This window comes from Podarcis muralis, chromosome 1, assembly GCF_964188315.1.
Source record: "Podarcis muralis chromosome 1, rPodMur119.hap1.1, whole genome shotgun sequence".
Classification (NCBI taxonomy): Eukaryota; Metazoa; Chordata; class Lepidosauria; order Squamata; family Lacertidae; genus Podarcis; species Podarcis muralis.
Window position 1 is genome coordinate 14,010,778 of NC_135655.1, and position 27,691 is coordinate 14,038,468.

Consider the following 27,691-nt stretch of genomic DNA (forward strand, 5'->3'; position numbering starts at 1 on the left):
GGAAAACAAATTGGGCTCCCCATTTCAGAGCCATGAATATGGGTGGTCGGGGAAGATCAGCCCTTCTACTCTAGTATTTCACAAGGTCTATGCTCAACAAGAATCTGCAGCTAATCCCATCTCCCTGCATAATTTCCATCTTGGCAAATGATAACTATATTATTATTATTATTATTATTATTATTATTATTATTATTATTACTACTACTACTACTACTACTACTATTTCTTATTCCCCCCTTCATCACAGAACAATTTGAAATTCAGTATTAAAAATAGTTTAAAACAAACAACAATCACAGGGTGAGTCTTGACAATATATTATCTCAGGTTTTAGAGATGCCTCTTCAACATACAATGAAATCTATACATTGAAGGTGCCAGACACACTTCTGTTTTTGCATAGGATATATTTGATACATGCACATTTTTACATTTTGAAGTGTGCAGCTTGAACACCAGGCGTGGATAGATAAAACAAATGTAATTTGTGAAGTGGCCCTGCTATAAACAGAAGAGGGAGTGGTACTGAGGACCCCAAGTCAGCTAAGCTTTTTGCAGATGTCTGGGGATGAGAGCAATTTCCAATATCTAACGGGAATTCTTCTTCCGGTCTACACTGTCCTGTGGTTGTTTATTTTTTATTTTAAATGCACAAAATGCCTCTGGGTAGGCATGCATAATTAAACCCCGTATAGTGAATAATTCAAATAAAATATAGAATGAGGAGAAGATTAAATCCATTAAAAGTTAAAATTACATAGTTTTAATTTTCCAATGCCCTCTTGAGGCTGTTCCATCCACTTTCCTTCTGACAGCTTGTCTAAGCCGATTGCAATCTCATGTCCCAGGCTGAGGTGCAGGCCTCTGGATCGGAGGAAAAACGATGAGGAAACAAGGCTCCGCTGAACAAGGGGGTCCTCCTAATGTTGCTCCAGGCCCTCTGCAGAGTTTGACTAGCCATTAAATTTGGGGGGGGGGGACACACCAATGACATTTCTTACCCACCCCAGGGACTCTCATACTTCTACCTCCAGGGCCCACTTGAGACAGCTGAAAATTCCTAAGGCCCACCTGTCACAAAATGGTGGCGTGAGGGCAGAGCTAGTCACAAAATGGTGGCCGATGGAGGCCACACTTGGCATAACCAGCTGGGAATTACTGATATTTTCTCGTGAAAGTGGCCTAAGATCCCCTGGTTTTACCTGTGAGAAACACAAGTTCTACACCCGAGATGAAATGTTTAGCTGTTTGGATCATTGCTAGTGCATGTACAAATAAACATTTGCGAATGAACCTGCGACGGATGCAGCTCATACTGCCGTCACTGTATGCACATTCAGGAGTGGCCTGAATAGTTGAAGAGGATATAAATCAGAAGAAGCGGACTCCCTCTGAATGTGGTGGCTTCTCCATCATTGGAGGTTTCTAAACAGAGGTCAGGTGGCCATCTGTCAGGGTTCCTTTGGCTGCGATTCCTACATTCCAGGGGCTTCAACTAGATAGCCCTTTGGAGTCCCAACTTTTCAGATCTACGGTTCTATGAAAGCAGGCACAAGCCTGGGCAATGAAAGCTGCAGTCCTAACAGAGCAGGGGGGAATAACCATGGACATCATTTTGGGGTTTCGGTTCAGGTGTAAAAGTTCTGAATGCAGTAGGAGCAATGGATGGAGGTGGGCCAACTCACCAATTTTATTTGCATCAATGCTGCCAGGGCATATCTTCAATAGATTATCATACATTCCCTTCTGGGACCTACCTGCCAGTGCTGGGTTGGACAAGAGGCAAGTGGGGGGGAGCAAGTGGGGGGGGGGGTTACCTTAGTACACTAGGCTAGTTTTTACACACACACAGCATTATCAGAATTCAAGGACACATTCAAGCCAGGCTGAAACCCTCAAGGGAGATATGAAACAGGGATGGTAAGGGAGAAGGGTTTTTCTTGTTACGGTTTTTGCTGGGGAAGGAATATGGCGTGGCAAGAATCCTGAGGGCCAAACAGAGCAGCTTAGCAAGATGCGTTTGGCCCTTGGGGCTGTTTCCTGTCCACGTCCTAAGAGATCAAACATCCTTCCATTGCAGTTACGAGGATGCTCTACTCTGTTCTTTATAAACTGCAAGTAAAATATTGTAATTGTGTTATACATCTTGTTATAAAACTTGTTTCAAAAAATCCTCACTAACCCCCAAGAGGATTGTTTGAGGTGAAGTGAGGAGGGTGTTTGCTGATCCCGGAATTTAGGCTCTGTTGATACATGGGTCCATGTTCAAAATCAAGGCTTCTAGGTGGCGCAGAAGCATCTTAACCACAACGCTTGACATTGTTGGGCAACTCCTGGTGTTGCAGCAGGGACAATCGCTGACACTTTCCCTGGCCCTCTTTAAACAAAATAATAATAATAATAATAATAATAATAATAATAATAATAATAATAATAATAATAATATATTATTTATACCCCACCCATCTGGCTGGGTTTCTCCAGCCACTCTGGGCAGTTTTCAAGAAAAGATTAAAAATACATTAAAACATCAGACATTAAAAACTTCCCTAAACAGGGCTGCCTTCAGGTGTCTTTTAAAAGTCAGAGTTGTTTATTTCCTTGACGTCTGATGGGAGGGCATTCCACGGGGCGGGTGCCACCACTTAGCAGGCCCTCTGCCTGGTTCCCTGTAACTTGGCTTCGCACAGTGAGGGAACCAGCAGAAGACCCTCGGCGCTGGACCTCAGTGTCCAGGCTGAATGATGGGGGTGGAGACGCTCCTTCAGGTATACTGGGCAGAGACCATTTAGGGCTTTAAAGCGCTTTGAATTGTGCTTGGAAACGTACTGGGAGCCAAAACAAAATAAAGCTCTGACCCCGTGCTCTGAACTGTATCGGGTGTAATCATTTAAATTTCCCACAATGCCCCTGACACAGCTGTGCTCTGGGGCATTGTGGGCTTTTTAAAATGGCGTCTACCTTCCCCTTCAAGGTAAGCCTGTCAGTAGCAACTAACAGAGGAAGGAGCCCACTCAATATTATTATTATTATTATTATTATTATTATTATTATTATTATTATTCCCCACCCATCTGGCCCTGGACTGAACTCAGGAGACACGTAAACAATAGATGCATATTTTTATTCACATGGAAAAGCTGAAGCAAGCCATTATAGTATACATTTATACAAAGGATTTTGGGCGGGGAAAAACCAACCCCATACAAAGCAAGATGATCAGAAAATATGGTTCCTTATGAAATGCCATTATTACATACACTATCAAACCATTTTGAAAGTTTTATTTTTTGTTTGGCAGCAGTTTTATCAACAGTTCTATCAACCTTAAAAACGGTTCCCTTCCAAAAACAAAAAAAGCACAAGATTCATGCAGCATGTATAGAAAGAATCCTGAGGGTTTGCCTTCCTTAGAAAAAACTGTAAAAAGATATATCTGCCTTTAAAAGTTCATAAAATGCAAATGCTATATTTATTGTCAAAACTATACAAAAATATGGACCTAACTTAATATTTACTTTAAAAAAGAAAAAGAAGAAGACCTTTTTTTATTAAAACCTCATTTCCTTGTGATTTTGGTAATAAACATAATTCTTAATTCCTGCTCTCGGAAAGAGAAAGAGAGAGGGAAAAAAGCCACAGTGTTGTTTACAGACTTTCTCAGGTTAGATTACATTAAGGCAGGCACTGGCAGCTTCAAATCCAACAGCACCCCGATGTCATGTGGTAGGTTCATCGTTTGGGGGGTACAGGCACCTTTTCCAATGAATTATCCACCTGTGATGGATACAACATGTGGGGCCTTGTGATGCCAGCCCCCTGGGTCAAGAAATCCTAGAAAAGGGGATCTGTGATGAATGAGGTCCATTATCAGAGTGAGGGCCAAACTACACATTACACAAAAAATGTCTGCATTAATGACTCAGTAGCTGCTTCTCCCCCCTACTCAAAGCCACCTTAGGCAATTCCCAGCACAGAAATGGCTGGATAGAGTGCTTAACCCACATCCACCCGCTGCTTTTCTAGCTCCTCCCCAGAAAGGAATTGCCCTAAAAAAGCAGCAGGGGGGGAAGGGGTTAAGCACCTTTTCTCTGTTGAAAACTACCCAGTCCCAAAGTGGCTTTGATTAGGAAAAGCTGTTGCAGTTTTAATGCAGGTGTTTAATGCGTGTTATAAGGCATAGGTTGGCCCTTGCTTACCAAGGCTCTTCCGACTTACTCTTGCTTTAACTCTTCCCAAGTACGCCCCAATTGGCCATTCTAGAGTAAGTGGTTTTAGGCTAAGTTGATTAACTGAGTTTTCAGCCCATTGATCAGATAATTAATTAACGGGCTAAAACCATGTACACTTGAATAACAGTGGTTTCAAAGCAGGGGGAAGTGTACGTCCATTGAAAAATTACACACATGTGTGTTGCAGCTTGGAAGAGGAATTCCTGCCTTCTTGAATGAGAGAACAGGGAGGACTCTCTCCCCTGTGAGGGTGCCTGCCATCCTCATCTTTTGCCAAGTATCTGTATTCGAAACAAGTTTAAACAGCATTTTACAAATCTTCCCTTCGATGAATCAGGAGGCACCTTTTAATCAATTGCAAGGTTTTTAATCGATTGTTCCAACCGACTAAGCAACCAAACAGTTCAGCCCTACTATTTGTATACAAAACGTGGAATTTAAAACATGTTCCTCGTGATCTGCAAAAGGAAGAGTACAAAAAATGAATACAAACCAGGCTATTTGGAATTTCATAATACACCTTTCCAATAGATAAATGTTCATAAAAATATCTCGAATCCTAAACCATGAAAAAGCAATTATAATACAATTATTTTTTTGTTGTTGTTGTTCTGCTACATAAACCAGCTTTTCCATGAAACAAGGAGGCAAATTCAGGTATGAAAACATAATTTACTTATTGCTTTTGCTACAATTTTTGTTTTTTACATATAGTCATAAATTACACTATACAGTATAAAATATTTCATAGGAATACATTTTATGGTCTGTTTAGGTTTGCTGGTTTCAATTCTAGCAACAAATACAAAATCGAAAAAACAAGTCAACAATGAACAGTAAAGGCACTTCCGCTTTGCAAATAGAGTTGGTTCCTAATAGACCTTTTTTTTCTGCTTTCCTCTATTAGAAAATCAAGTTGATCTTTGTACATTTCATAGGTTGCTGAGGCACCGTAAAGGTTTAGAACATTCTAATTCCTCCAGGCTCCGAGAACATTCTTTGTCGCGTTAAGTCTTCATGTTTCCACCTCCGCTTTCCAATACTTCAACCACCACCACCGCCCATCTTTTGAAAGTTTGGCTCCACCTGCTCACGTCCCTTTGCAGACCCGCCTTCAAACTTCCACTTCCCGCGCTCCATCCTGGGTGTCACAGATCACCCCAATGTCAAAGCAGGTGACTATCATGACGTGCGACTTGCACAGATTCACACACTGCTCCAGTTCCTCAGTCACTTGTTCCAATGCCTCCAGGTAATCTTGCGACTCCTTGTCGAGATCAGGGTCAACCTCGACTGTTAGCATAGAGAGAGTTAGCATAAAGAGAGTTAGCATAAACAAAGCGGCTTTCTTATCCAAACAGCAGTCTCTCTCGGAATCAACCCTGTTGAAGCTGTTTGCCCGGCAAATGTCACAGGTGAGCAGCAGTTGCATTATGCTGGCCTCAAGCAATGCTCCCGTCACTGTGATGTACCACACAATTGCATCAGGAGTTTGCAGAGTCTGGCGATAGCCTCTCTTGCATCTTCTGTGATGAGCTGGCCACCCTCTTCCACTATTTTTATGGTGGGGAAGCAGGGCATAGCCACTCCAGTGAGACATGATTGTCTGCGTAGGGGATATGGTTGTTTTGTTTGACAACCGCTATTCTGTTAGCAAGCAACTGGTTAAGGAAATTTATCCAACTTCTAACCAATCTAGAAATCCCAGTTGCTGGGACTCGCTAGAGGGGAGTGGCCTGGTGCACTCAGTTCCTGCTTTCGGGATTCCCACAGGCATTTGGGTTGGCCACTGCAAGAACAGGATACAGAGTCCAGCCACTGGCCCAATTCGGCAGGCTCTTCTCATGTTCTTAAGAGCTTCTATCAACTTACACAAAAACATGCCATTTGTGGGGGGCAACACCCATTTGTCACAGTGAGAACCCAGTTCCACCCTAAAGTCCACACTGGCTCTGATGCATGTTAGGGACACAGGAAGCTTTACAGGCTCAGGCTACTGGTCTATTTAGCTCTGCCTATTGTAGTTTATTTTATTTATTTCCTGAAGTGTCCCATGATCCATGCAACACATACCGTATTTTTCGCCCTATAGGACGCACTTCTTCCCCTCCAAAAATGAAGGGGAAATGTGTGTGCGTCCTATGGGGCGAATGCAGGCTTTCGCTGAAGCTTGGAGAGTGAGAGGGGTCGGTGCGCACCGACCCCTCTCGCTCTCCAGGCTTCAGGAGAGCCCCAGCACCAGCCCCACAAGGTTGGGGGACAGCGGGGAGATGGAATGCCGCCATCCCGCTGTCTCCCGATGTGGTTTGTAGGCCGACGGCGGGGAGACCCCGCCGCCAGCCCCGCAAGCTCCGGGGACAGCGGGGAGGCGCAGCGCGTCTTCCCGCTGTCCCCGGACCTGGTCTGAAGGCGGGCGGCGGGGAGAAGAGCGCTTCTCCCCGCTGCCTGCCCCGCAAGCTCTGGGGACAGCGGGGAGGCGCAGCGCGTCTTCCCGCTGTCCCTGGACCTGATCTGAAGGCAGGCGGCGGGGAGAAGAGCACTTCTCCCCGCTGCCAGCCCCACAAGCGCCTGGGGGGGAAATAAATTTTTTCCCCTTTATTTCCCCCCCCAAAAAACTTGGTGCGTCCTATGGGCCGGTGTGTCCTATGGAGCGAAAAATACGGTACAAAGTTATAGTACAATTCAGTCAAAACGTTCATAACTGGGGGGGATGCACCATTAAAACCATCAATAAATACTGATGGGTTACAAAGTGAAAATCATGTCGCAAAGCCACAAACTGATGTAGAAATGGGGTGCACTGGACTTACGACTGAGAAAATGAGAAACCAGAAGAAACTGGCAGATTTGCTCACCCCTAGTGTGTATTTCTGCACCATCTACACACAGAATCTTTATCGCGACTTGCTGGGAAATACTTACATTCTCCTTTCCACTTGCTTGGATCCAACATCAACCTACACTTTGTTTCCTCCAACTCATCTTTCAAGAACTCATGCTTTGCTTTCACTTCTCTAATCCGCTGGTGGCGCCTCTCCAGGATTTTCAGCTTGGTATTAAAATATATCAGTCCCTTTGGGGGAGATGAAAATTACCGATTTGTTAATTTCGCTGGCCATCTGCCTGCTACTCTCCCAAAAACTCCCACAAAAACCTATTGCCCTTATCATTCCGCTTCAACCACTGTTGTGCAGCACAAGCACAGAACATTAAACAGCAGAAGGGTTTTCTCCCTCCCTGCTACCCTTGCTGGAAGTGGACTTCCATGGATGCTAACCTAATAAAAGCAACATGCTATGAGCACTTAAGGCATTTACTGCCACTCTCCCAGCTAATGTACTTCCCTACGAAACTCTTAAATTTCAGCTGTTACAAACAGAAATGGTTTCCTCACCACTGCAAAAAAGTAAATAAGTTTTAGTAAGGGAAAGGAAGGCTGCAAAATTTGAGTGGGCAAGATTCCCAATCCATCCTTGCCGCTCTCTCTCTCTCTATAGTGCCAAGTCATATAAAATATCAAGGAGAATCAATGAAGTTTAAACAGCTCCATAGGCCTGTTGGCATAAGAGGGTCTTCAAGAGATGCCTTCAAGTACAAAAGCCATGATGCCTAAGGAATCATTGCTGGAATGATATCCCACAGCATGACATTGGTGATGCCAAGTGCTCAACTTCTATTTGATGCCAGTCGGGCCTTTGTAACATTGGGTACATCTAAGAACCCATTGGTGCTGGAGGAGACTCTTGAGAGTCCCATGGACTGCAAGAAGATCAAACGTATCCATTCTGAAGGAAATCAGCCCCGAGTGCTCACTGGAAGGACAGATCCTGAAGCTGAGGCTCCAATACTTTGGCCACCTCATGAGAAGAGAAGACTTCCTGGAAAAAACCCTGATGTTGGGAAAGATGGAGGGCACAAGGAGAAGGGGACGACAGAGGACGAGATGGTTGGATAGTGTTCGCGAAGCTACCAGCATGAGTTTGACCAAACTGCGGGAGGCAGTGGAAGACAGGAGTGCCTGGCGTGCTCTGGTCCAGGGGGTCACGAAGAGTCGGACATGACTAAATGACTAAACAACAACGGCAAGCACTCCCCAGTGATCAAGCTGGGATGTCAGGGCTCAGAGCGGACCTTAAGGAACCCTGGACTCAATTTGTCAAGGCTTTGTATTTCAACACAAGTGCCTTGAACCCAGCCCAGTAATAAATTGACATGCAAAGAAGGACTGGACTGGAATATCTGCAGGGGGGGGGGGAGACGTGCATGTGCTTGCTTAACCCTTCCCACACATTCCTTGTTTCCTCCGCAGCATCTTCCCCCAGGTGCTTTTTCTCCATTGGATTGGGAAACCCAGATTCATATCTGAATGTGCGGATGGGATTGGGAGGAGAGAAGTGTTGCAGAAGAAAAGCAGGTGGGAAAGGCTGAGACTCACATAAGCACATCCCTGATTTGGCTTCTCTAGGAGAAATGCTCCATGTTGCTATGTGCACACACTCTTCCGGCCTACCTCTTCTTTGATGCAAATGCTCCCCACTTTGTACTCACCCTAAGGGTTCTTTCTTGTTGCTGTTGTTTTAACAGACTGCAAGCCTGAGATTAGAGACCCGCCCCCCTCTAAGTGATCTGTAAAAACAATAACTGTGGGGACAAGCTAAATTACATCAGGTTGTATCCAATACTACCCATACTCAAGGTAGACCCATTGAAATTTATGGACGTGCCTGCTTTAGGTCCATTAATCCCCAATGGGTCTGACTCTGAATAGAAGTGGGTTGGCTACAACTCGTCTTCTTCGCTTGGCATTCCTTAGCAAACATGGCAATTGGAAATTCTGTTTTGGTTGTTTTGGTTGGTATAAGGAAGATCCAAAGATATGACTTACCTTTTCAACATCCTGGAAAGGCTGTTGGTAGAAGAAAAAAGGAGAAGAAAAGTTACCCTTTTTTGTATTAGGGGGTGAAAATGGCACCAAATGACTGCAATCCCTGTCACCAACTCAGAATTAACTGAATTGTTTTCCCAATTACAAGTAAATTAAACTCACAACATCTTGAATTTAACAGAATTCTAACCGGGATGCTTTATGCCATTAACATAAAGAGTTAATGACCCTTTGGTGAAGAAAGCCCATAAAATTTCATCAAGCAGGCAATGATTATAAAGCCTTCTCGTAACATATTAATTGATATTCTCCACTCACTCCATCAGCTACGTTAAACACAATTAATGGCAGACAGCAATTATTTTCTATGGGCATGGTACCCCAACATATGAATTTTTTAAAAAAGGATAACGAAAGCGCTTTAATTGCATTCCATTCTCCCCTAATGCCATGCGTGAGATTTAGAGCAACAACCCTGCCTTGAATGTTGTGCCGTTTAAATTGTCCGGAGTTACCGTAAAATATGTGCTGACCTCAGTTTCCTCTTGTCTGTGCCGCTGTAATCGTTCCACATCATCAATCTCATAAACTTTAATTTCAAATGGCTCTTTCAAAGTGCCCGGCAAGGGTGGTAGATCAACCCACTGGCCGGTGACACTCTGCTTTCTCCCCAGGGACGCAGAATCTGGAAGAGGAGCTGGAATCAGTCGACGGCGCTGGAAACCTGAGATGATTTAAGAAAATGGGGGGGGGGGGCAAAGCAAAACATGGAGCTTTTTTTTTTTCATTTTTCATCTAGCATATCCATAAGCATTCCAAGCCAGATAAGCAGGCAGCTTACATCCACCTGCAGACAGTTAATAGTTATAAAAATCATATTTTAGCTTTGGAAGGGACTGTGAGGGTCACCAAGTTCAGCCCCCTGCAATGCAGGAATCTTTTGCCCAACGTGGGGCTCCAGCGCATGACCCTGAGATTAAGCATCTCCTGCTCTATAATAAATGCATTGATATCTAGATGAACACAGCCACGATCCCAGAGAATTAAGTCCACTTGAACAAAATGGGCTCACTTCCGAGCAACCATACAAAGCATTATGCTGTTGGGATTAGTCACCTTGCCCGCCCGTCCCCCCCAAAAAAAACCTAAAACGCAGAGGAACGTCAGAATGTATAGGAGTGCCAAAGCTCTAAGCACTCCAAAAGTTAAGCAGTAATTTATTGACAAGACGACAATTCCACTTGAGAAAAGGAACTGTTTGTCATTTTTTTTAAAAAAAAAAAAAAGGCAAGACCTTAGAAAGCATTTCCTGGGGCAAAAGCAAATACAAATCCATCAGCCAGTAATACCTTCTCAATATGTGTGCAACCTTACACAGCTGTTAATATTGATTTGTGGGAGAGACTTAAGAGGTTGATGTGCTATGAAAAGAGAACAGCTGCAGCCAGGTCTTTAAACTGATTGCTCTACAATGAAGCAAATTGGTCACTGAGGCCAGGAAGCATACCATGATAGATACACAGACACAGACACGCGCGCACGCAGGCACACACACACACACTGTAATATATGTGTCTGTGTGTATAAACATACACATACATATTAGGGCACTGATGAACTGGTGCCATTCACAACCTTTCATGAGTTGTGAAATTGGGTACCATTGCATCAGTTCCTGCCCACTCCCATTCATCATCATGAGGGGCAAAAAGGTCCATTGTTTACTAGGTAGAAGAAAGATGGAGAGCACCACAAAGGTGGGTGGCCTTTGTTATTTTGATAATGCAATCCATTTAATTCAAAGGGCCTGACTTGACATGAACAGGAACCCAATCTCTCAGTTTTCTTAGTTTGAAATTTCTGAAAATGCTAACATTTTCACCGTCTGGTGTTTCCAATGACAATAAACATGTGATTAATTCAATATCTAAGTCTGTACCCAATTGTATCTCTCTGCTTACAGAAAGCCTGTTTACTCCATTGAAGGATTCTGCGCCCCTCCAAAATCATCTCCAGGTAGTTGGAGGACCCCTTTGGGCAATTTGGGGAAGACCAATACAGTGTGAAGAGTGGAGGTGTTTAATTTGGCAATACATAATAGACTACTGTAAATGATCTTATACTTGTAAACCATTTGAGGGGTTGGGTGGAGAAGGAAAGTTGATATTGTTATTACTGTTGTCATAGTGTTCGTTTTTTGTTAGTTTGTTAGTACTCATAGTGAAAATGTCTGTTGTCCCCATCTGAAAAATCAAAAGCTGCTTTAGCAAGACACGCTTCAGGGGGGAAAAGCTACTTTAGCAAAATAAGCCCCGAATGAATTGCTCTCTAACTTGGCTTGTCCACTATCAAACTAGATAATCTCTTACACATTTCTTCCAGAAGTTGGAGGGGATGCTAGTCTAAGTAAACACTCATATGAGACGAAGCCACTTGGAACTGATTAAACAAGTGAATCTCCAATCTATTTCTAATTTCAGTTGATTGTCTAAATGTGTTGTAAAACTAATGAAAGCCTTAGGTTTGTAGCTAATTAGCAGCATTAATCACAAAGTTTAGAGCATTCTTTTTTTCTTGGAAAAAAAATTTCTTTTATATCTTATTTATTTTCACGGGGGGACCTGCCAATCAGAGTTGTGCAAAGAGACGAATTAAATTCTGAAACGAAACACGGCATCTTAAAAGGAATAATTTTCAAAAGTATGGTGAATTTGAAGGATTCCTCCCCGACCACGCCTCCAAAACCACAGCCTTAGATGGGGATGAAGGGCAGAAAAATTCGGTTTGCAAAGCAAAGCTGAAGCAATCTCAGGGAGGTTGTGCCCCCCCCTTAATTAAAACAATGAAGGCTCTGATCTGATTGGGACCATAGTGCATGAGGAGGGGGTTAAACCCCCACCTCTTCCCCCGCTGCGATCATGGAAAAATGAGCTCCTTGAAAAATAAACAGTCATGGGGGAACCACCTGCCTCAGGCATCAATATAACTTTTTTTTTTTTACAGGCTAGTTGCAAGAAAGAGAAATGTTAAACCTCTCCCCCTGGCACGCGGGGGTCCCAATCCAGACCACCGCCCCCACCCGGGGCTTGGTTCCAATTTCCTGCTTCAAGCAACGCATCTGGAGTAATGCGCAATGGAACCATTTAAATCCAAGGAAATGGGAATGCTCACATTAGAATAGTTGCGTGTCCGTCCCCCCAAAACTCCTTTCCTTACCTGTTGATCTTTTCTTTGGGGATTTCAAACTTCTCATGCGACCAGGCGAAGACATGCCACTTTCGCTCATGGAATCGTGCGCCGAGGATGCACTGCCGGTGGCTTCGCTGTCACGGATCATGCTTTCGTAGCCGCTGCTGCCGCCACTGTGGTAGAAAAGAGCCGTCCGGCCCATTGCTGGGGGTAGCTCCCCACTCAGGACGCTGCTGTTGTCGCTCCCGTGCCCGCTGCTGTAGCGCTGAGGCCGCCTTGGGGCAGTTATCTTGCTGTACGGAGACGGCAGCACCGGGACCTGCGACTTCTCGTCGCTCAGATTAATCCCGCTGTCGTTGCCGCTGTCGGAGTCCGTCGACACCCGGAAGTGGCTCATCTTGACCGAACTGCCCGACGCCAGCTCGTTCACACGGCTGTTGGCTGCCCTGATGGCCTGCTTGGTCCCCATGATGGTTCCTCGACCAGGCTTGCTGCTTGCGCCTTGCAGAGACCGCGGCACGGCTTTCCCACTCAAGGGGATGCCAGAGGTCTTCCCAACGGACGGAGCCAACGATTTCACAGAGGAGCTCAAAGACTTGGACCCACTGGCTGAAAGGCTGCGGCTCTTATTCCCGTTGGCTGGAGTCTTCTGGCTTGCGGCACCTTTGGCCTGGCTGTTTTTGCCGGGCAAAGGAGTGGTGAGCGACAGAGGCGACGTCAAGCCAGAAGGGACAGGGGGAACTCCAAGCCTTGGAACCATCCGACCATTCCTGCCATTCCCAATGCTGCCATTTTCTCTACTCAGGTTGGCTTTCGATCCGACCGAAGTCAGGCTATCGCACCTCTCGAGGGACATGTGGCTCCCGTATCGATGGACAGCTTCATTTTTGGATGCCTTTGCCTTCAAACTAGAGGTCGCTTTGGGCAAGGAGTGGTCTGCCTTGAGGTTGCCTCTGCCGCCACTGTTTTCGGTAGCGCACAACCCAGCTCTCAATCGCAAATCGAACTCGTCCTCGTTCTTCGATGTAGTGGCCCTCGCAAGGTCCAGTCCTGAGGACTTCCCCCCGCCGTTCGGTATCCCACCATTTTTCTGCTCAAGGCTTGATTTACGCACGGGGGGTGCTGGAGGTATTGTCCCACTTGGCCTGGGCAACATACTGGATTTTTGCTGTAGGGTTTTCCTTTTCAGGCTTCCGGTGGCAAAAACAGCTTCACAACTTCCCCTGCTCATAGCTTCTGCAGCTGCACCGCTGCTGTGCGACACAGGAACCACACCCAGTGTTGTAGCGCCTCTCCTGAGCTGTGGCATTTTTGTGACGCCATCGGGTTTTTTAGCCGCTCCGCTGGGCGTTTTGCAGGCCATTTCACAACCATCGACAACCCTCTGTGAACAAGCAAGCATTGTCTGGGATTTTGTTGGCCTAGCTGAGCCATCTAAATGTTGGGCAGTCTTCGCCGACTGCTTCTCAGCGCTGAACATGGGGGAGTTTGGAGATATCAGCGAGTCTGCTTCCAAATGATCACCTGTACGAACCAGCCAGGGGTCTTCAAACATCACACGCGGTTTCTGCAGTTCCTTACAGCTGAGGGTGCTGTTGTTGTTGTTGTGGGTTGGGGATGAGGTAGCTTTTGTTCTCCGGGGAAGACTGGAGTGTATCGTTTCTATCACCATTGTGTTTTGAGAGCTGGAAGGCTTAGCGTATGCTGGCTGGTCGGTGATGCAAAGAGCACTTTCTGTCTGAGATGCTTTGGTTACGTCGCAATTCTGAGGACTCCTGTTGACATCTGGAGATGCTCTGATGGAAATCATGCTCTTGCTCTCCGGCTCCGAAAAGCAGAAGCCGCTGTCATTTAGGGCGGCTTGCAAGGGAACAGGAGCGTTGGGAGAACCCATGATAAAGGGCTCCTCAGACTTGCTGCAGCTGTAAGAGGACTGAGCAAGGAAACCATCGCCGGACCGGCAGCCATCGCTCTCAATCGTACAGATGCTCACTTCGCTTAGCCACGAGCTGATGGAGGAACGTCTGCTACTGCTCGAGAACGGGTCTTCAGCAAAAGGCACGACGATATCAATGTTGACACCGGTGGCACTTGCCTGGGAGGTATAAGCATCAAACTCATCATTTATACTGCTGATGATACTAACTGGCCTGGATCCAGAGGCAAGGGCCTGCAGGGAACAGTCGCTGTTGAAGCTGATGATGCTGGCAGGCCTCCCGTTATCCAAGATCCCACTGATGGACAACTCCTCAACAACCGTGAAGACAAGCTCATCCTCGCCGTTGAGCTCCACGGGCTGCTGCAACGTCACCGTCGTCGTCAGGATATCGCGGTCGAAGCACTTGCTTCGGAAAGATGACCGGAACCTATGGACCTCTATGCCATCTCCTTGGTGCTCTGTGTTGCTGGTTGCCGAAAATGTGCTTCCTTCAGGGTTAGATTCAGATTCGCTAGCCACTTGCTTGCTCATTCCCACGGGCGGCGTCCTGATTGCGTTACAGTGGTCAAACTTCAGGTACGTTTGCTTGGTCCTCACTGGAGACTCCTGCTGCTGCTGAGGGGGTGGGGGTGCAGGGCTGGGCAACGGCCTCTTGGCATACAAAGATTTCTCTTTGACAACCGGCTCAGCGACGGCTTGGCTTGGCTCTTGATCCTTAGTGGTATTACACGCCGGCAACTTATAGGAGTCCTCCTTCTCTCCGTCCGAGTCCGCTCTCTTGCCTTCAGCCTTGGCTTGCTGTTTGGCGTGTTCCATCTTCGCAGGAGAGGCCTTCTTCTCAGGGCAGCTGCCATTGCGCTGGAAGTAAAGGCTGTGTCCTTTCTTGGGAGGCCCCGTTTCCTGTAAGGCTGGTTTTTTAAACCCCCCAGGAGGAGATGGTGGTTTTGGTTTGGACTGTTCGCTTTCTGTACTCGCTGGGACGGTGCCGCTGCAAGACGTGCCGGGGGCTTCCCCGCCAAGGAACTTGGCAGGCTCTTCGCTTCCGTCGATGCATTCTAGCCGCTCCTGCAGCTCTGCGAAAGTGTTGCACTTAAAAAGGTCTTTGTCGGAGCTCTTTGCGAGGCCAGGGGTGTCCTTGTTTCTTTTCTTGTTCAGAGAAGGGATGATGGGAACAAACTCTGGGGGGCCTTCGTTATCTGTCAGCTCCCGGTCCGACAAAGCTGCACCGTTGGGACCCACGTAGATGACTGTGTCGCAGGACTGTTCGCTGCTTGAGGAATAATCGGTCTCGTTGGAAAGGTTCAGCACAGGAATGTCAGGGTCAAGAGCCACAGTCCTTGGATGAAATGGCCTCAGGTGAGGAGGTCTTCGTATGTGGCCCTCTTCACATGAGCTTTCTCCTCCAGAAGAGCTGGATGCATACTGTCAATTGCACAGAACAATAAAATGCATTTTTTCGCATTAAATGCATGAAGTAGGGTGAGAGGCAGGTATATCCCTCCCACCCAGTGGCATTTGCAGTTCCACGCCCCAAATCTTATTCTCTGCTATAATTATGAGCAACATTTATAAATAATCACGCTACAGAAAATTTGTTTGGCTCCTTGCAACAGATTTAGAGCACTTGGTCCATTCATGCAACGCAGAAACTGTAGCCGCCCACAACTGAAAAGGCCCTCAGCTTTGTTTTGCCTCAGCAAGAGCACCGATCCTGGTAACTTCTGGTTTGTTGTTGTTGTGTTAACTAAGAGGTTCTCTGATTATGATGCTATATCATCTTGTAGTATCCTATTGTTATTATTTACAGTCTGCCTTTTCCCCAGACCAGGACTCAAGGCAGCTTATGGATAGAATACTGAGGGAACTTCAGGGGATATTAGAGGCAGCCTCCTGGCAGCAGAAGTGACGGTAAAGTTTTCCATCCCTTTGAAAAGCCCTCAAATGCACCCACCTCCTGCCCTACTGCCTACAAAAGGGACGGCAAAATTCAGTGGGGAGCATTTCATAGCATCTGCATATGCAGCCCAATATCCGATTTGCTTCTGTGCTGCTACCTTCTGAGGGGGGATTTTATTGCTGGGTGTAATGGGACAGTCACTGAGTTACTACATTTTAAAAAAATAAAAAAGCACTTGTTGCTTTGCAGCTTGTATCAGGCAAGTAAGATACATGAGTTAATGCTTGAGACAGACTCAGGGCATGCTGCTGCCACAAGCCATCTCCACTCTTTAGAGGTGTAAAACAGCAGGCATTATCCCTGGGTCAAGTATGGCAACCTAGACTTATATAATCTACCACACTGTTCTTCAACCCTTGGTCTCCAGAAGTTGTTGGACTACAAATCCCATCATCCTTAGCAAGCTAAGCCAATAGTCAGGGGAAATGGGACCTGCAGTCTAACACACAGGGACCCAGGTTTAGGAATTCTGGGGTAGAGCTGAGAGAACTCTTGCTTCGCTGGTTTTGCGCACCAACCTTGGATTTCTTCTTCCTCATCCTATGGATACGGGAGGCAAGCTGGATTGTTGTGAGACTTTCTGCATAATTAGCCGGGGAATCCGATATGTGAGCTAGCATGGTCGTCCTGCAGTTGATGTTCCCAAGCGATTCTCTCAGCAGCATGGTCAGTTTGTTGTCCCTGGGGAACACGAGAGAAACACAACTGAGAACACGAGAAAAGCTTTTCTGGAGCAGACCAAAGGCCTGTCTAGTCCAGCACCCTATCCTTTTACAATGGCCAACCAGCTGCTATAGGAAGCCTTTAAGCAGGACCTGAGTGCAACGGCTCAGTGTCTATAATAACTTACAATTCTGTCCTTAGGCTTTCTAAGCACCACTTGTAGTTTATTCACTTGTGTTTGTTTTCTAAGGTTATATGCGAGTGTGAGATTTTCCATGCATGAGCCATCTCATGCTCACGTATAACCTTCAAGGAGAAGAAAGCAATCCAGCCCAATTTTGCAATAAAATAAAAATAGCAGGCGCCTTATTGTGCTATTCTCTTTTTTCCCTTCTTTGAAATAATTTTTATTTGGTTTTACAAGTATAAAACTGTAACAATACAATCATACACATCCACATTTACAGATTCCTCCAAATCTCTTGACTTCCCACCTCCCCTCCATGGGTCCTATTGTTAAACCTTTTCTACTGCATCTTTCCCAATAATCTGTATTTTGTATAACTCCATTGTCTTCATAGTACTTGCTACATTACAAGCGTTATTGTAAGCCTGCTAATGTTTTCATTTGCTTCTAGCGGTCTCCAAGATAAATTATGAATTTTTCCCATTCTTTGTTAAGACTGGTGCTATTTTCACACTGCTTTCATACTAAAAGGAACAAAACAACGCTGGCCTTACAAGAGACTTGGGGGAAAGGCTTTCTTGGGGGGTCGGGGGAAAGAACTAACAGGAAGCAGCTACATGTGGACATTATCCGGACACAGCGGAATCCTTTCTGATTGCTTGGAGAAGGAAGTAATTAAATCTGGGGCTGTAACGTCCAACAGTGTAACACCTTTAAGGCACCATCTGACCTGGACTATAGGTAGGTGATAAGGCTTTGAAAAGCAATCTGAAAATCAGGTCAGAGGCCACAAGTCTCACATGGGTAGAACTTACTTGTAGGGCACATGTTTGGCATCATTGATTAAGGCCAGAATGACACTGCCCAAGGCAGACAGAGACAGGCAGAAGGAGCCCCCTCCATCTCGACTCTTGCTTAGAACCTTCTCACAGCTTCCCAGGTCAATGAGATGTAAACGGCTGCGTCCGCCTGACACTGAAAAGCAACAGCAACACCACTTACACAACGCTCGCTGATCCAACCCTGGCTGGAATGGCAGAGAATCATCTAGTCCAACCCCCCACAATGCAGGAATCTCAGCTGAAGCATCCATGACAGATGGCCATCCGTCATGGAATTAAATGGTGATGGGTGGATGGATGTAAAGCTTCAGTGAACAGGCGGAATTAGCTGACCAATGCACCAAATTCTAGGGGCAGTCGGTATTTAAGTCATGGCTCCTGAAGAACTCAGCTTACTTTCATGCAGCATGAACCAACTTGAAAAGGCGCAAGGATATGTCAAAGGGAAGAGCTTGTTGAAAGAAAGGGATAGAACTTCCTTCAAAATCCCATTGGCCAAGCAGATGGGACTGTCTGCAAAGGCGTACAATTGCCCCAACCAGCAAAATGAATTATTGGCTAATATTAACCCGGTTCCACATGGATTCACTCTTCTAAAATAAGCGAAGGCAGTACGAATTAAATGTGAGACAGATCAACGTACTTCCGCCTTTTCCTCCTTTCTCCATGCGATACTGATAGATGTGGAGGGTGAAGAGCATGTGCGAATTCCTCCGATCCTCTTCGTTGCACTCGGGTTTGCTCGTACTCCTGGCTGCCAGGGCTGCGTCGAGGAAGAAAGCAGCCTTCTCTGCTGTTGGGGCCCTTAACTCGCTTTGATTTTGAAGCTGGAATATAAACAAGAAAACGACTAATTAAGACGGGGTAACTGATCCCCCCCCTCTCTGAACAGAGCAAGCCTCAAGGGTGCTAACGGAAGCAAATATGTACACTCTGGGATTAGGGATTAAAAATGGGGGGAAAGCAATTAAAAAGTATCCTCTTTAAAATTGGTGAGAATTGTTGTCAGATGAAAGGAATTCTTAAAAACATTTATATAAATAAACCAGGGAACAAGGGCAAACCAGAATTTCAAAACTGCCCTGAGATCACCTACCTGAGTTCCGCATATCGGATCCTCGCGCAGGTAGACCCCTGGGGACTGCCCGTCCTGCAGGCTGCCGGTGGCTACTTCAGCTAACAAATCCTGAAGGTTTTCATCTTTCCCACTGATCTCCACAGCAGACACTCGAATGGAGAAACGAGTGCCGGTCTTCTCCTTCCGCTCATTGATTAGCTTGAAGAGCCACGAGATGGCACAGGGAACAATGCCGAGACTTTGGGTGGAGTTATCCTTTCCAATCATGGTGTAGGATTTGCCTGGAAGGGGAAGCGGAAATTTTATCATCATCAAGCACACAGCAGTAGCCCCGGTGCTGTCTTGCTCTGGAAGGCAACGGGTGTGCGCATCAGCACTGTTCTTCTTACTGAAGAGAAAGAAGTAGGGGAGGGATGTTCTCCATTTTGCCTCTCTTTGTCTCTGTAGGTTCCTGTGTTGCGCTTCCTGTGTGGCTCATGGCATAGAGAACCTTAGTCCCAGGGGCCAAATGCCAGGCCTCTGTTCACCCATTAAGACTCTACCCAGGCCACACACCTCACTAGCCTTCCTCTGCACCCAGAGTGGACGGACAGAGATAATAATAATAATAATAATAATAATAATAATAATAATAATAATAATAATAATAATATATTATTTATACCCTGCCCATCTGGCTGGGTTTCCCCAGCCACTCTGGGCACCTCCCAACAGAATATTAAAAACAAAATAAAACATCAAACATTAAAAACTTCTCTAAACAGGGCTGCCTTCAGATGTCTTCTAAAAGTCAAGTAGTTGTTTATTTCCTTGACATCTGATGGGAGGGTTTCCACAGGGCGGGCGCCACTACCGAGAAGGCCCTCTGCCTGGTTCCCTGTAACCTCACTTCTCGCAGTGAGGGAACCGCCAGAAGGCCCTCAGAGCTGGACATGCATTCATGTGTCTGTGTGAAGAAACTTACGACTGACTGAAATGTCGCCAACTATACATAAGTTAGGACTCCCCTCATTTGTTTTACCCGCTTTTACCTCAGGCCCTGCTGACCCCTGGCATGCAGCCCCTGGAAGTCCGCCCTCAAGGGAAAGATGGCTGCCTGCCTTTAACACAACTGCCCATCCCGTCAATTACTGTGCTTATGGGGCAGAGAAGAGGTGACATCACTCAAGATGCCTCAAGGGACACTGTGAGGTGAAATAACTTTCCCCTCATTGAACCTGGAAGTGGAAGCTAAGAGTCTGAAGTATTTCTCCGCTTTGTGGTGATTGGGGGTTGACCGTGAACTCCACAACCCATAACTATATCGCCCATGCAGCTCTCTGCAGCTGAGAGATTGGCAGTCAGCCGTAAGAAGAAACTATCTGTCTTTCAGGGATCAGAAAAAAATATCCCTCTTAGAACATGCCCTTATATCAGGGTGGTCCAATGTGCGGCCCTCAAAGCCTTTTTTGGTTGTCTTTGGCAACATTAGAGGCCCCTGTGCACCCTGACAGGGTCCAAGAGTGCTTTCCTTTCCTTCCCAAAGGCTAGTTGGTGCTTTGCCTGTTTTTTGAGAAGGGTGTGCAAGGCTCTAGGACGCTGCCAGAGCCTTGCACCTCCTTCCTAAAGCTAGGCGCCTAGTTTAGCCAGCTTTGGGCAGGCAGCCTGAGGGCTGGGCAGGGGGTGTCAAATTTTGGCCTCACTTCCCTCCAACCTCACGTGTGCATGACAAGACAGTGTGCAGTCCACTGGTTCCAAGTTAAAAGTACTCTTGTGGCCCACTTGGTATAAAAGGTTGGGCCACTCTGCCTTGGATTACAGATAACTCCAAACACACAGACAGTGGGAGAGAACAGATGTAAAAAGTACCTTTCGGGTATGTCATTATTAATCCTTAGGTATTAAACTCAATTAATTTCTCCCAGTCTTGGCTAACTTTCCCCTCCCCGCCCCCAGCCAATTAATTTCTTGAAGCCTTATGGATCTTTTGATTTTTGTCACACCTTTCCCTACCAAAAAAAGAAAAAAGAGCTGTTCCTGAAGCAACGAGTGTGTATGTTTCTGTGTGTGTGCGGCTAAATTTTCCCTCTACCCCCCCCCCAACCAATGGATTGAAAGAAAAAGTGGGGGGGGGGGACCTTAAGGTCCCAATGCAAAAATAAAGCAGGAGAAGTTTGCAAAGCTAATTAAAAAGAAATTCTAATCTATTCATATACTCCAGGTTTATTGTTCCAAGGGCTGACAGCATGTAATTACCAGACTGACATAGTAATTAACTGTAATGAATTTGGGAGCTCACCAAGCTTGACATGGCCAAAGCAAAAGATGCAGCCATCTGCACCGTTCACGACAGACTGGATTACTTCTGCGACTGTTCCGGAACAAACCTCAGCCTAGAAGGGAAGTTGGAAACCCGTCACGGAGCATGTAATCGGCATGTGCTTTCCCATGCCTTTGACACGAGGGAAAAAAACCCAAACACAATGTTGTTGCGCATTTCACGGCATTAGTCGTATTATTTTAGTGTCTATATCTCATTTTCGCCCCCTCTAATAAAAGCTACTATCTAAGCCCACAATAGTTTCGTATCCCATTATCCCAGCTCCCATGGAGTATCAATTTTATGACCTCGGTAACAAAGGAGATGCTCTCCATCGAAGCGTAGGGCTAATATAATATCTCATCCATGCATTCCTAGTAATAAGCAGCAGCTTCACTGCTAAGGAGCTCCACCAGACATTGGCTTAAGGAAGGCGGGGGGATGGGCGGACGGATTCCGGAGCTTCAAATTAAAATTTTGAAAGTTCTCTTGTTATATCTTAGCTATGGGAACTATAACCATTGGAACCCGTGGTGGGGGGAAGCATTTTGGAAAATGCACGGAAATAATGAGAAAGAGGAAGCATGAGTTACTTGTGCAAACTTCCCATACACTTTTGGGTCTTGTCTACAGGGGAAGATGTTTGTGTCATGTTCCCACACCCCCCAAAAATATTCTTACTATTGGTCCATAACCAACACAACACAGCCTCCTCTTCTGTCCCCTCCAGCCCCACAACCATGCACCTTCAAGTAAGTTTTGGATGGTTAGGACCCCCTCCAGAGCAGATTTTGGGGGTGTGCAGACAGAGAACAGGAAATGAAAACCCCAATATGTTGCGTGTGTGAAGCACTGGTTGCCACCTGCTATTATTTGAACTTAGTTGGTTGCTAGACAGAAAACTTTCCAAGCAACTTAGGAAACTTGTGAGCAATATGGGAAGGGAGCGTGCTATCCCCTCGTGGCAGAAATGAATACCTCACCAGTTCAAACAAGACAGGGGCACAGGGGAAAGAAGTGCAAGTCAACTCACACTTGCTCTCTTACTGCATTCTGGCTTCTACTTTATAGCACATTTTGCATTACTTCCAGCCTTCCAGAGAAGTTTGGGTTGCCTTGCATTTCCAATCCATTTGCGTGTCAGGATATCAAATAACAAGGTAGAACTAGATGCTCTACTTTGATGTCTGTCAAACACTAAAGCTTGCCAAATGCTTAACATTTTGAAAAAGTGAGGTTTTGACAGAGCTTTGAAACTGACAGAAATCAGAAGTCTACAGTATAATCTTTTTGCACCGTTCAAATCCCAAATTCAAAAAATTAATTCAAGCTTATACGTGCTTCTTTTCTGGTCTCCATGGCTATGAAAGAGACATTGGCATACATGGAACCTGCAGAGGGAGATTTGCAGAGGAGGAAGGCCCATTACCCCTAGTCTCAACCTACTTCTGTCAGACACCCACACATTTCCTTAGTCCAGGCATCCCCAAACTCGACCCTCCAGATGTTTTGGGACTACAATTCCCACCATCCCTGACCACTGGTCCTGTTAGCTAGGGATGATAGACGTTGTAGTCCCAAAACATCTGGAGGGCTGAGTTTGGGGATTCCTGCCTTAGTCCAATTCCACTTTCTTCTTCTTCTGCTTAATCAAGTGGATGACAATGCCAAGTTACTTGGGGCCAAGGGTTCATGCACCACCTCCTCCCTCCCCTTGCATGTGCACCCTGATGCCCAGCCTAACTTCCTGGTTTGAGCAAATCACAGTTTGCCATGCATCAGAGTTGGGGAAACTGTGGTTTGCACAAATAATACCGTGACAATAACCCTGGGAGATGAAGGTTTCAAATTGTTGTGGGGAACCAATGTGAGTACAACAGGCTGTCAGTTACCCCTGCAACTTATGGAGGACAATAGGAACAGTGATGGAGTGAAAGGGTTAGAATACCAGCATATTGCTTTGGAGCTATGTGTTGCTAAAGTGTTTGAAGTTTGGAAACCGTGATCTTCATGGTTAGGAATTCACATGCTCCACACCCTTAAAACACAGCATAAAAACCACTGCTCTGTTGTGTCCTTCTCAGCTAAACACCTGAAGATGTGATAGATGTGGAATACCTCCTAAAATATCTATAAATGGTCTCCCGAACCTGAGGCTTAGAGAGGCATGTGATTGTGAACTGTGCCACTGCAATTCACAGGTTGTGTGTGTGTGTCTGTGTGTTGCTTTAAATAACACAAGGAAGTACAGCAGGGAAGTATTCATAGAGCAGAATTATCTCCACAGATATTGCTTCTTAATTTCACATCTGGGCTAAATTAAAACAGCGTGAGACCTTGCAAACTGACTATTAATTAGCATGCCTTCCCAGTAATTAAACCAACTAATTCAAAGGGGGAGGGGAATTCATCCTAAAAGCTGCGAAGAATTCTCCTGCTGAAATTAAAATGCCACGGCAGCGACCCAAATTATTAGCATTATATCCTCAGTTCTGGTACCTGGGAAGCATCCTGGGGGAATACAGCATCAAAGGCAAACATCTTTGGGACGGCTACTGCTCCTCTTCGGTGGCCAGCATTGGAAAGGCTGCTGGTAGATGGGTCATAAAGTGTGATCTGCTTTTTCCGCGGGTCCACTTTCAAAAATGACATGGATTCCGATGTGTCATGTGTTCCTTGAGACGGGCAAATTCTCACCATCACTTTTACCTGCAAGTCGTCAAAAATGCATGGGTTTAATTCTTCTAACTCCAAACGAAAACTGAGCTCAGACTTAAGATCATGACCACTTGGCCCATAACGTCCTGGCAAATAGAAGGCGAAGAAATGGAGGCAGTGAGAGATTTTAATTTCTTGGGCTCCATGATCAATGAAGATGGTGACAGCAGTCACGAAATTAAAATACGCCTGCATCTTGGGAGAAAAGCAATGACAAACCTAGGCAGCATCTTAAAAAGCAGAGACACCACCATGCCAACAAAGGTCCGTACAATGGTACCTCGGGTTAAGTACTTAATTCGTTCCGGAGGTCCGTACTTAACCTGAAACTGTTCTTAACCTGAAGCACCACTTAGCTAATGGGGCCTCCTGCTGCCGCTGCGCCGCCGGAGCACGATTTCTGTTCTCATCCTGAAGCAAAGTTCTTAACCTGAAGCACTATTTCTGGGTTAGCGGAGTCTGTAACCTGAAGCGTATGTAGCCTGAGGTACCACTGTATAGTTCAAGCTATGGTTTTCCCAGGAGTGATGTATGGAAGTGAGAGCTGGACCAGAAAGAAGGCTGATCACCGAAGAATTGATGCTTTTGAATTATGGTGCTGTAGGAGACTCTTGAGAGTCCCATGGACTGAAAGAACAAACCTATCCATTCTGAAGGAAATCAGCCCTGAGTGCTCACTGGAAGGACAGATCCTGAAGCTGAGGCTCCAATGCTTTGGCCACCCCATGAGAAGAGAAGGCTCCCTGGAAAAGACCCTGATGTTGGGAAAGATGGAGGGCACAAGGAGAAGGGGACGACAGAGGACGAGATGGTTGGACAGTGTTCTCGAAGCTACAAACATGAGTCTGACCAAACTGCGGGAGGCAGTGGAAGACAGGAGTGCCTGCCGTGCTCTGGTCCATGGGGTCACGAAGAGTCAGACACGACTAAACAACTAAACAACAACAACAATTTCACCACCCATACAGGAAATGGTCTTATAGTGAAGTCAGACTGTTGGTCAGCGTTCGAAATTCACTGGGTGCCAAACGCATTTTGCACCTGGCTATTGACCACTTGCGACCAAGTGAAGATGCCAGGGCACCAGAATGGCGCCTGATATCTCCACCATCTGGAGGTCCATGCCTGGCGAACCTTGGATCTGGACTGTTTTCACACACTAACAACACATCCAGTAGAATTCTATCTGTTGTATCTTATCTACACAACTGGAATGAATTTCAAGAACTCAAAAGTTGTATTGAAAAATATGGCTTTCAAGCCATCTGCCCCAAAATGACAACTAGGCATTCAGTTTTGGTGACTGTAACCCTGGTTTAAGGAGCCATTTGGCACCTAGATTATACAGTATATCTTAAGTTTCTAACGCTGCTTGGTCCACCCAGCATAGCGCTGTCTATGCCACTTGGAATTGGCTTTTTGACAGGGTTCTTTTCCAGCTCTGGCTAGAGTTGCCGGATATTGAACCTGGGACCTTCTGAATGCAAAGCATATGCTCTACCACAGAGCTATCTTCTGCTATGGCCTGTGGACTAGCACAAGAAACGCTGTTATGTTCTATGGCCCTTCCCCTGAGTAACAGCATGGAGGGAGGTTCGCGTATTTATCATCTGTAGACTGTGACAAGTGTTGGCTTGCAAGAATGAATGGGGCAACAGGGAAATAACCTTGTATGTAGAGCACTGACATCATTTCAAATGCCGTGCTTTTCCGTGGAGCCTTCACACACTCAGCTGCCAATCATTTAAAAGCACATGGTTGTCAAGCAGGGAGAAATTAAGTTGTGCAAATGCAAGTGTGAACTACTAGCCTACAGTCTTGGTAGCATCTGCGATAGCCGTTACCCCTCCAACTCATCTCTAGGGCTGGGCAGTATCAGGTTTTCAACATTGCGATATATCACCAGCTAAACACTGCGATATACGATGTCTGAAATAATAATGGAGCTATGCAGAGACATTGGCTGGCTTTATGGTTTTCCCCACATTGTGATTTTTGCATCACGCATCACACACACACACACACACACAAAGTTCTTGATACATTGCCAGGTCAAAAATTATGAAACTGATATCACAATATGGACTTCAAACCCGTTTTGGACAATATAGTGATATATCGCCCAGCCCTGCTCATCTCCTCTGCAGTTGCCCTGATCCAACTGCTTCCTTGGGTAAACAGGAACTCCAAAGCACCCACACATTCTAGCTTCCCCCTTCCCCTCTATTCTAAAAGGGGCACCAGTTCAGAGCGCTATGCTGTGCCCAGATATAACTGCTTATTTTATCCATCTCAAGAAATATTCCTTTGCACGCAGCACTGTACATCTTTCTTCCAAATAACAAAGAGGTTAAATATCTACTGAGGCCTCCTTGGCTAGGAAAAAAAATATATGTTGCTCTCAGGAACGCAACATCACTCAAACACGTTAGCTCTGCAAAGTGGTCCTCTTATTCTTCTGCTGTTTGGCTTTCTTTCCCTTCTCCGCCTCCCCCAGCGCCTAGGCTGATATGAATATGAAAAGACAGTCCTAGAAAATAAGTGAACCTTAAAATAAAAGAAACAGTTGCTTCAAAGGGGGGGGGGAGTGTATTGTAGGTGACACATTCAAGGCTGTGTGAAGCTCCTAGCAGTGTATGCATGCTAGAGAGCTTCCTCCGACCTTGACATATCGCCAAGAGGGCGGGAAAACACTCCTCTCTGTGCAAAAATATATGAAGAAGAGGACACCACTTCAAAAACGCACCGAATTAGAAGGAAACTGCAAGCACACGTCATAGAAGAAGAAGAAGAAGAAGAAGAAGAAGAAGAAGAAGAAGAAGAAGAATAGTAGTAGTAGTAGTAGTAGTAGTTTGGATTTGATATCCCACTTTATAACTACCCTAAGGAGTCTCCAAGCGGCTAACAATCTCCTTTTCCTTCCTCCCCCACAACAAACACTCTGTGTCAGGTAAGTACGGCTAAGAGACTTCAGAGAAGTGTGACTGGCCCAAGGTCACCCAGCAGCTGCATGTGGAGGAGCGGAGATGCAAACCTGGTTCACCAGATTACGAGTCCACTGCTCTTAACCACTACACTATGCTGGCTCTCCCACTACACCACACTGGCTCTTCAAATACACCGGTAAGCTGTGTTTATCTGCACTGAGTTTTACAGTTAGTGTGGGATGGTGGCTAAGGTAATCACATTTCCATCCTGACCTTAAGAAGACTGTTACCTTCAACAGCAGCAATTTGCTGTAGTGTCTTAAAAACAATCACTTGGCTATACGAAAGGATGTAAGCCAAGGCTGACTCTTTTCACACCCAGAGTCTAAAATATGTCTTCCCATGACGGCTCATATACTCTTATGTTAGGCCTGTAAACAGAAACAGAAATTATAATCATAATCTTAATAAATTCCAAGCGAATAAGAGGAAAAAAACCAGGCCAACATATTCCGTAGGAGTCTGTTGTTGTTTAGTCGTGTCCGACTCTTCATGACCCCATGGACCAGAGCACGCCAGGCACTCCTGTCTTCCACTGCCTCCCGCAGTTTGGTCAAACTCATGCTGCTAGCTTCGAGAACACTGTCCAACCATCTCGTCCTCTGTCGTTCCCTTCTCCTTGTGCCCTCCATCTTTCCCAACATCAGGGTCTTTTCCAGGGAGTCTTCTCTTCTCATGAGGTGGCCAAAGTATTGGAGCCTCAGCTTCACGT

The 27,691-nt window shown here is 45.8% G+C and overlaps 1 protein-coding gene across 4 annotated transcripts in view; it reads right to left on the minus strand.

Annotated features, from left to right (window-relative positions):
• Positions 1-3,108: 3,108 nt before the first annotated feature.
• Positions 3,109-27,691, minus strand: part of KIF26A (kinesin family member 26A) — a 159,416-nt gene continuing 134,833 nt past the window's right edge. For 2 of the 4 annotated variants that reach the window (XM_077923545.1, XM_077923557.1), the window contains exons 6-16: positions 23,774-23,983; positions 21,254-21,347; positions 18,994-19,256; positions 18,541-18,724; positions 17,871-18,030; positions 16,724-16,886; positions 12,337-15,670; positions 9,636-9,844; positions 9,121-9,141; positions 7,158-7,308; positions 3,109-5,528 (exon numbers count right to left, since the gene is read on the minus strand). In XM_077923545.1, the coding sequence (XP_077779671.1) occupies positions 5,350-5,528; positions 7,158-7,308; positions 9,121-9,141; positions 9,636-9,844; positions 12,337-15,670; positions 16,724-16,886; positions 17,871-18,030; positions 18,541-18,724; positions 18,994-19,256; positions 21,254-21,347; positions 23,774-23,983 (4,968 nt within the window). In that variant the 3' untranslated portion in view covers positions 3,109-5,349. The remainder of the gene's footprint in view (positions 5,529-7,157; positions 7,309-9,120; positions 9,142-9,635; positions 9,845-12,336; positions 15,671-16,723; positions 16,887-17,870; positions 18,031-18,540; positions 18,725-18,993; positions 19,257-21,253; positions 21,348-23,773; positions 23,984-27,691) is intronic. The other 2 variants (XM_077923551.1, XM_077923563.1) reach the window with 1 other exon arrangement.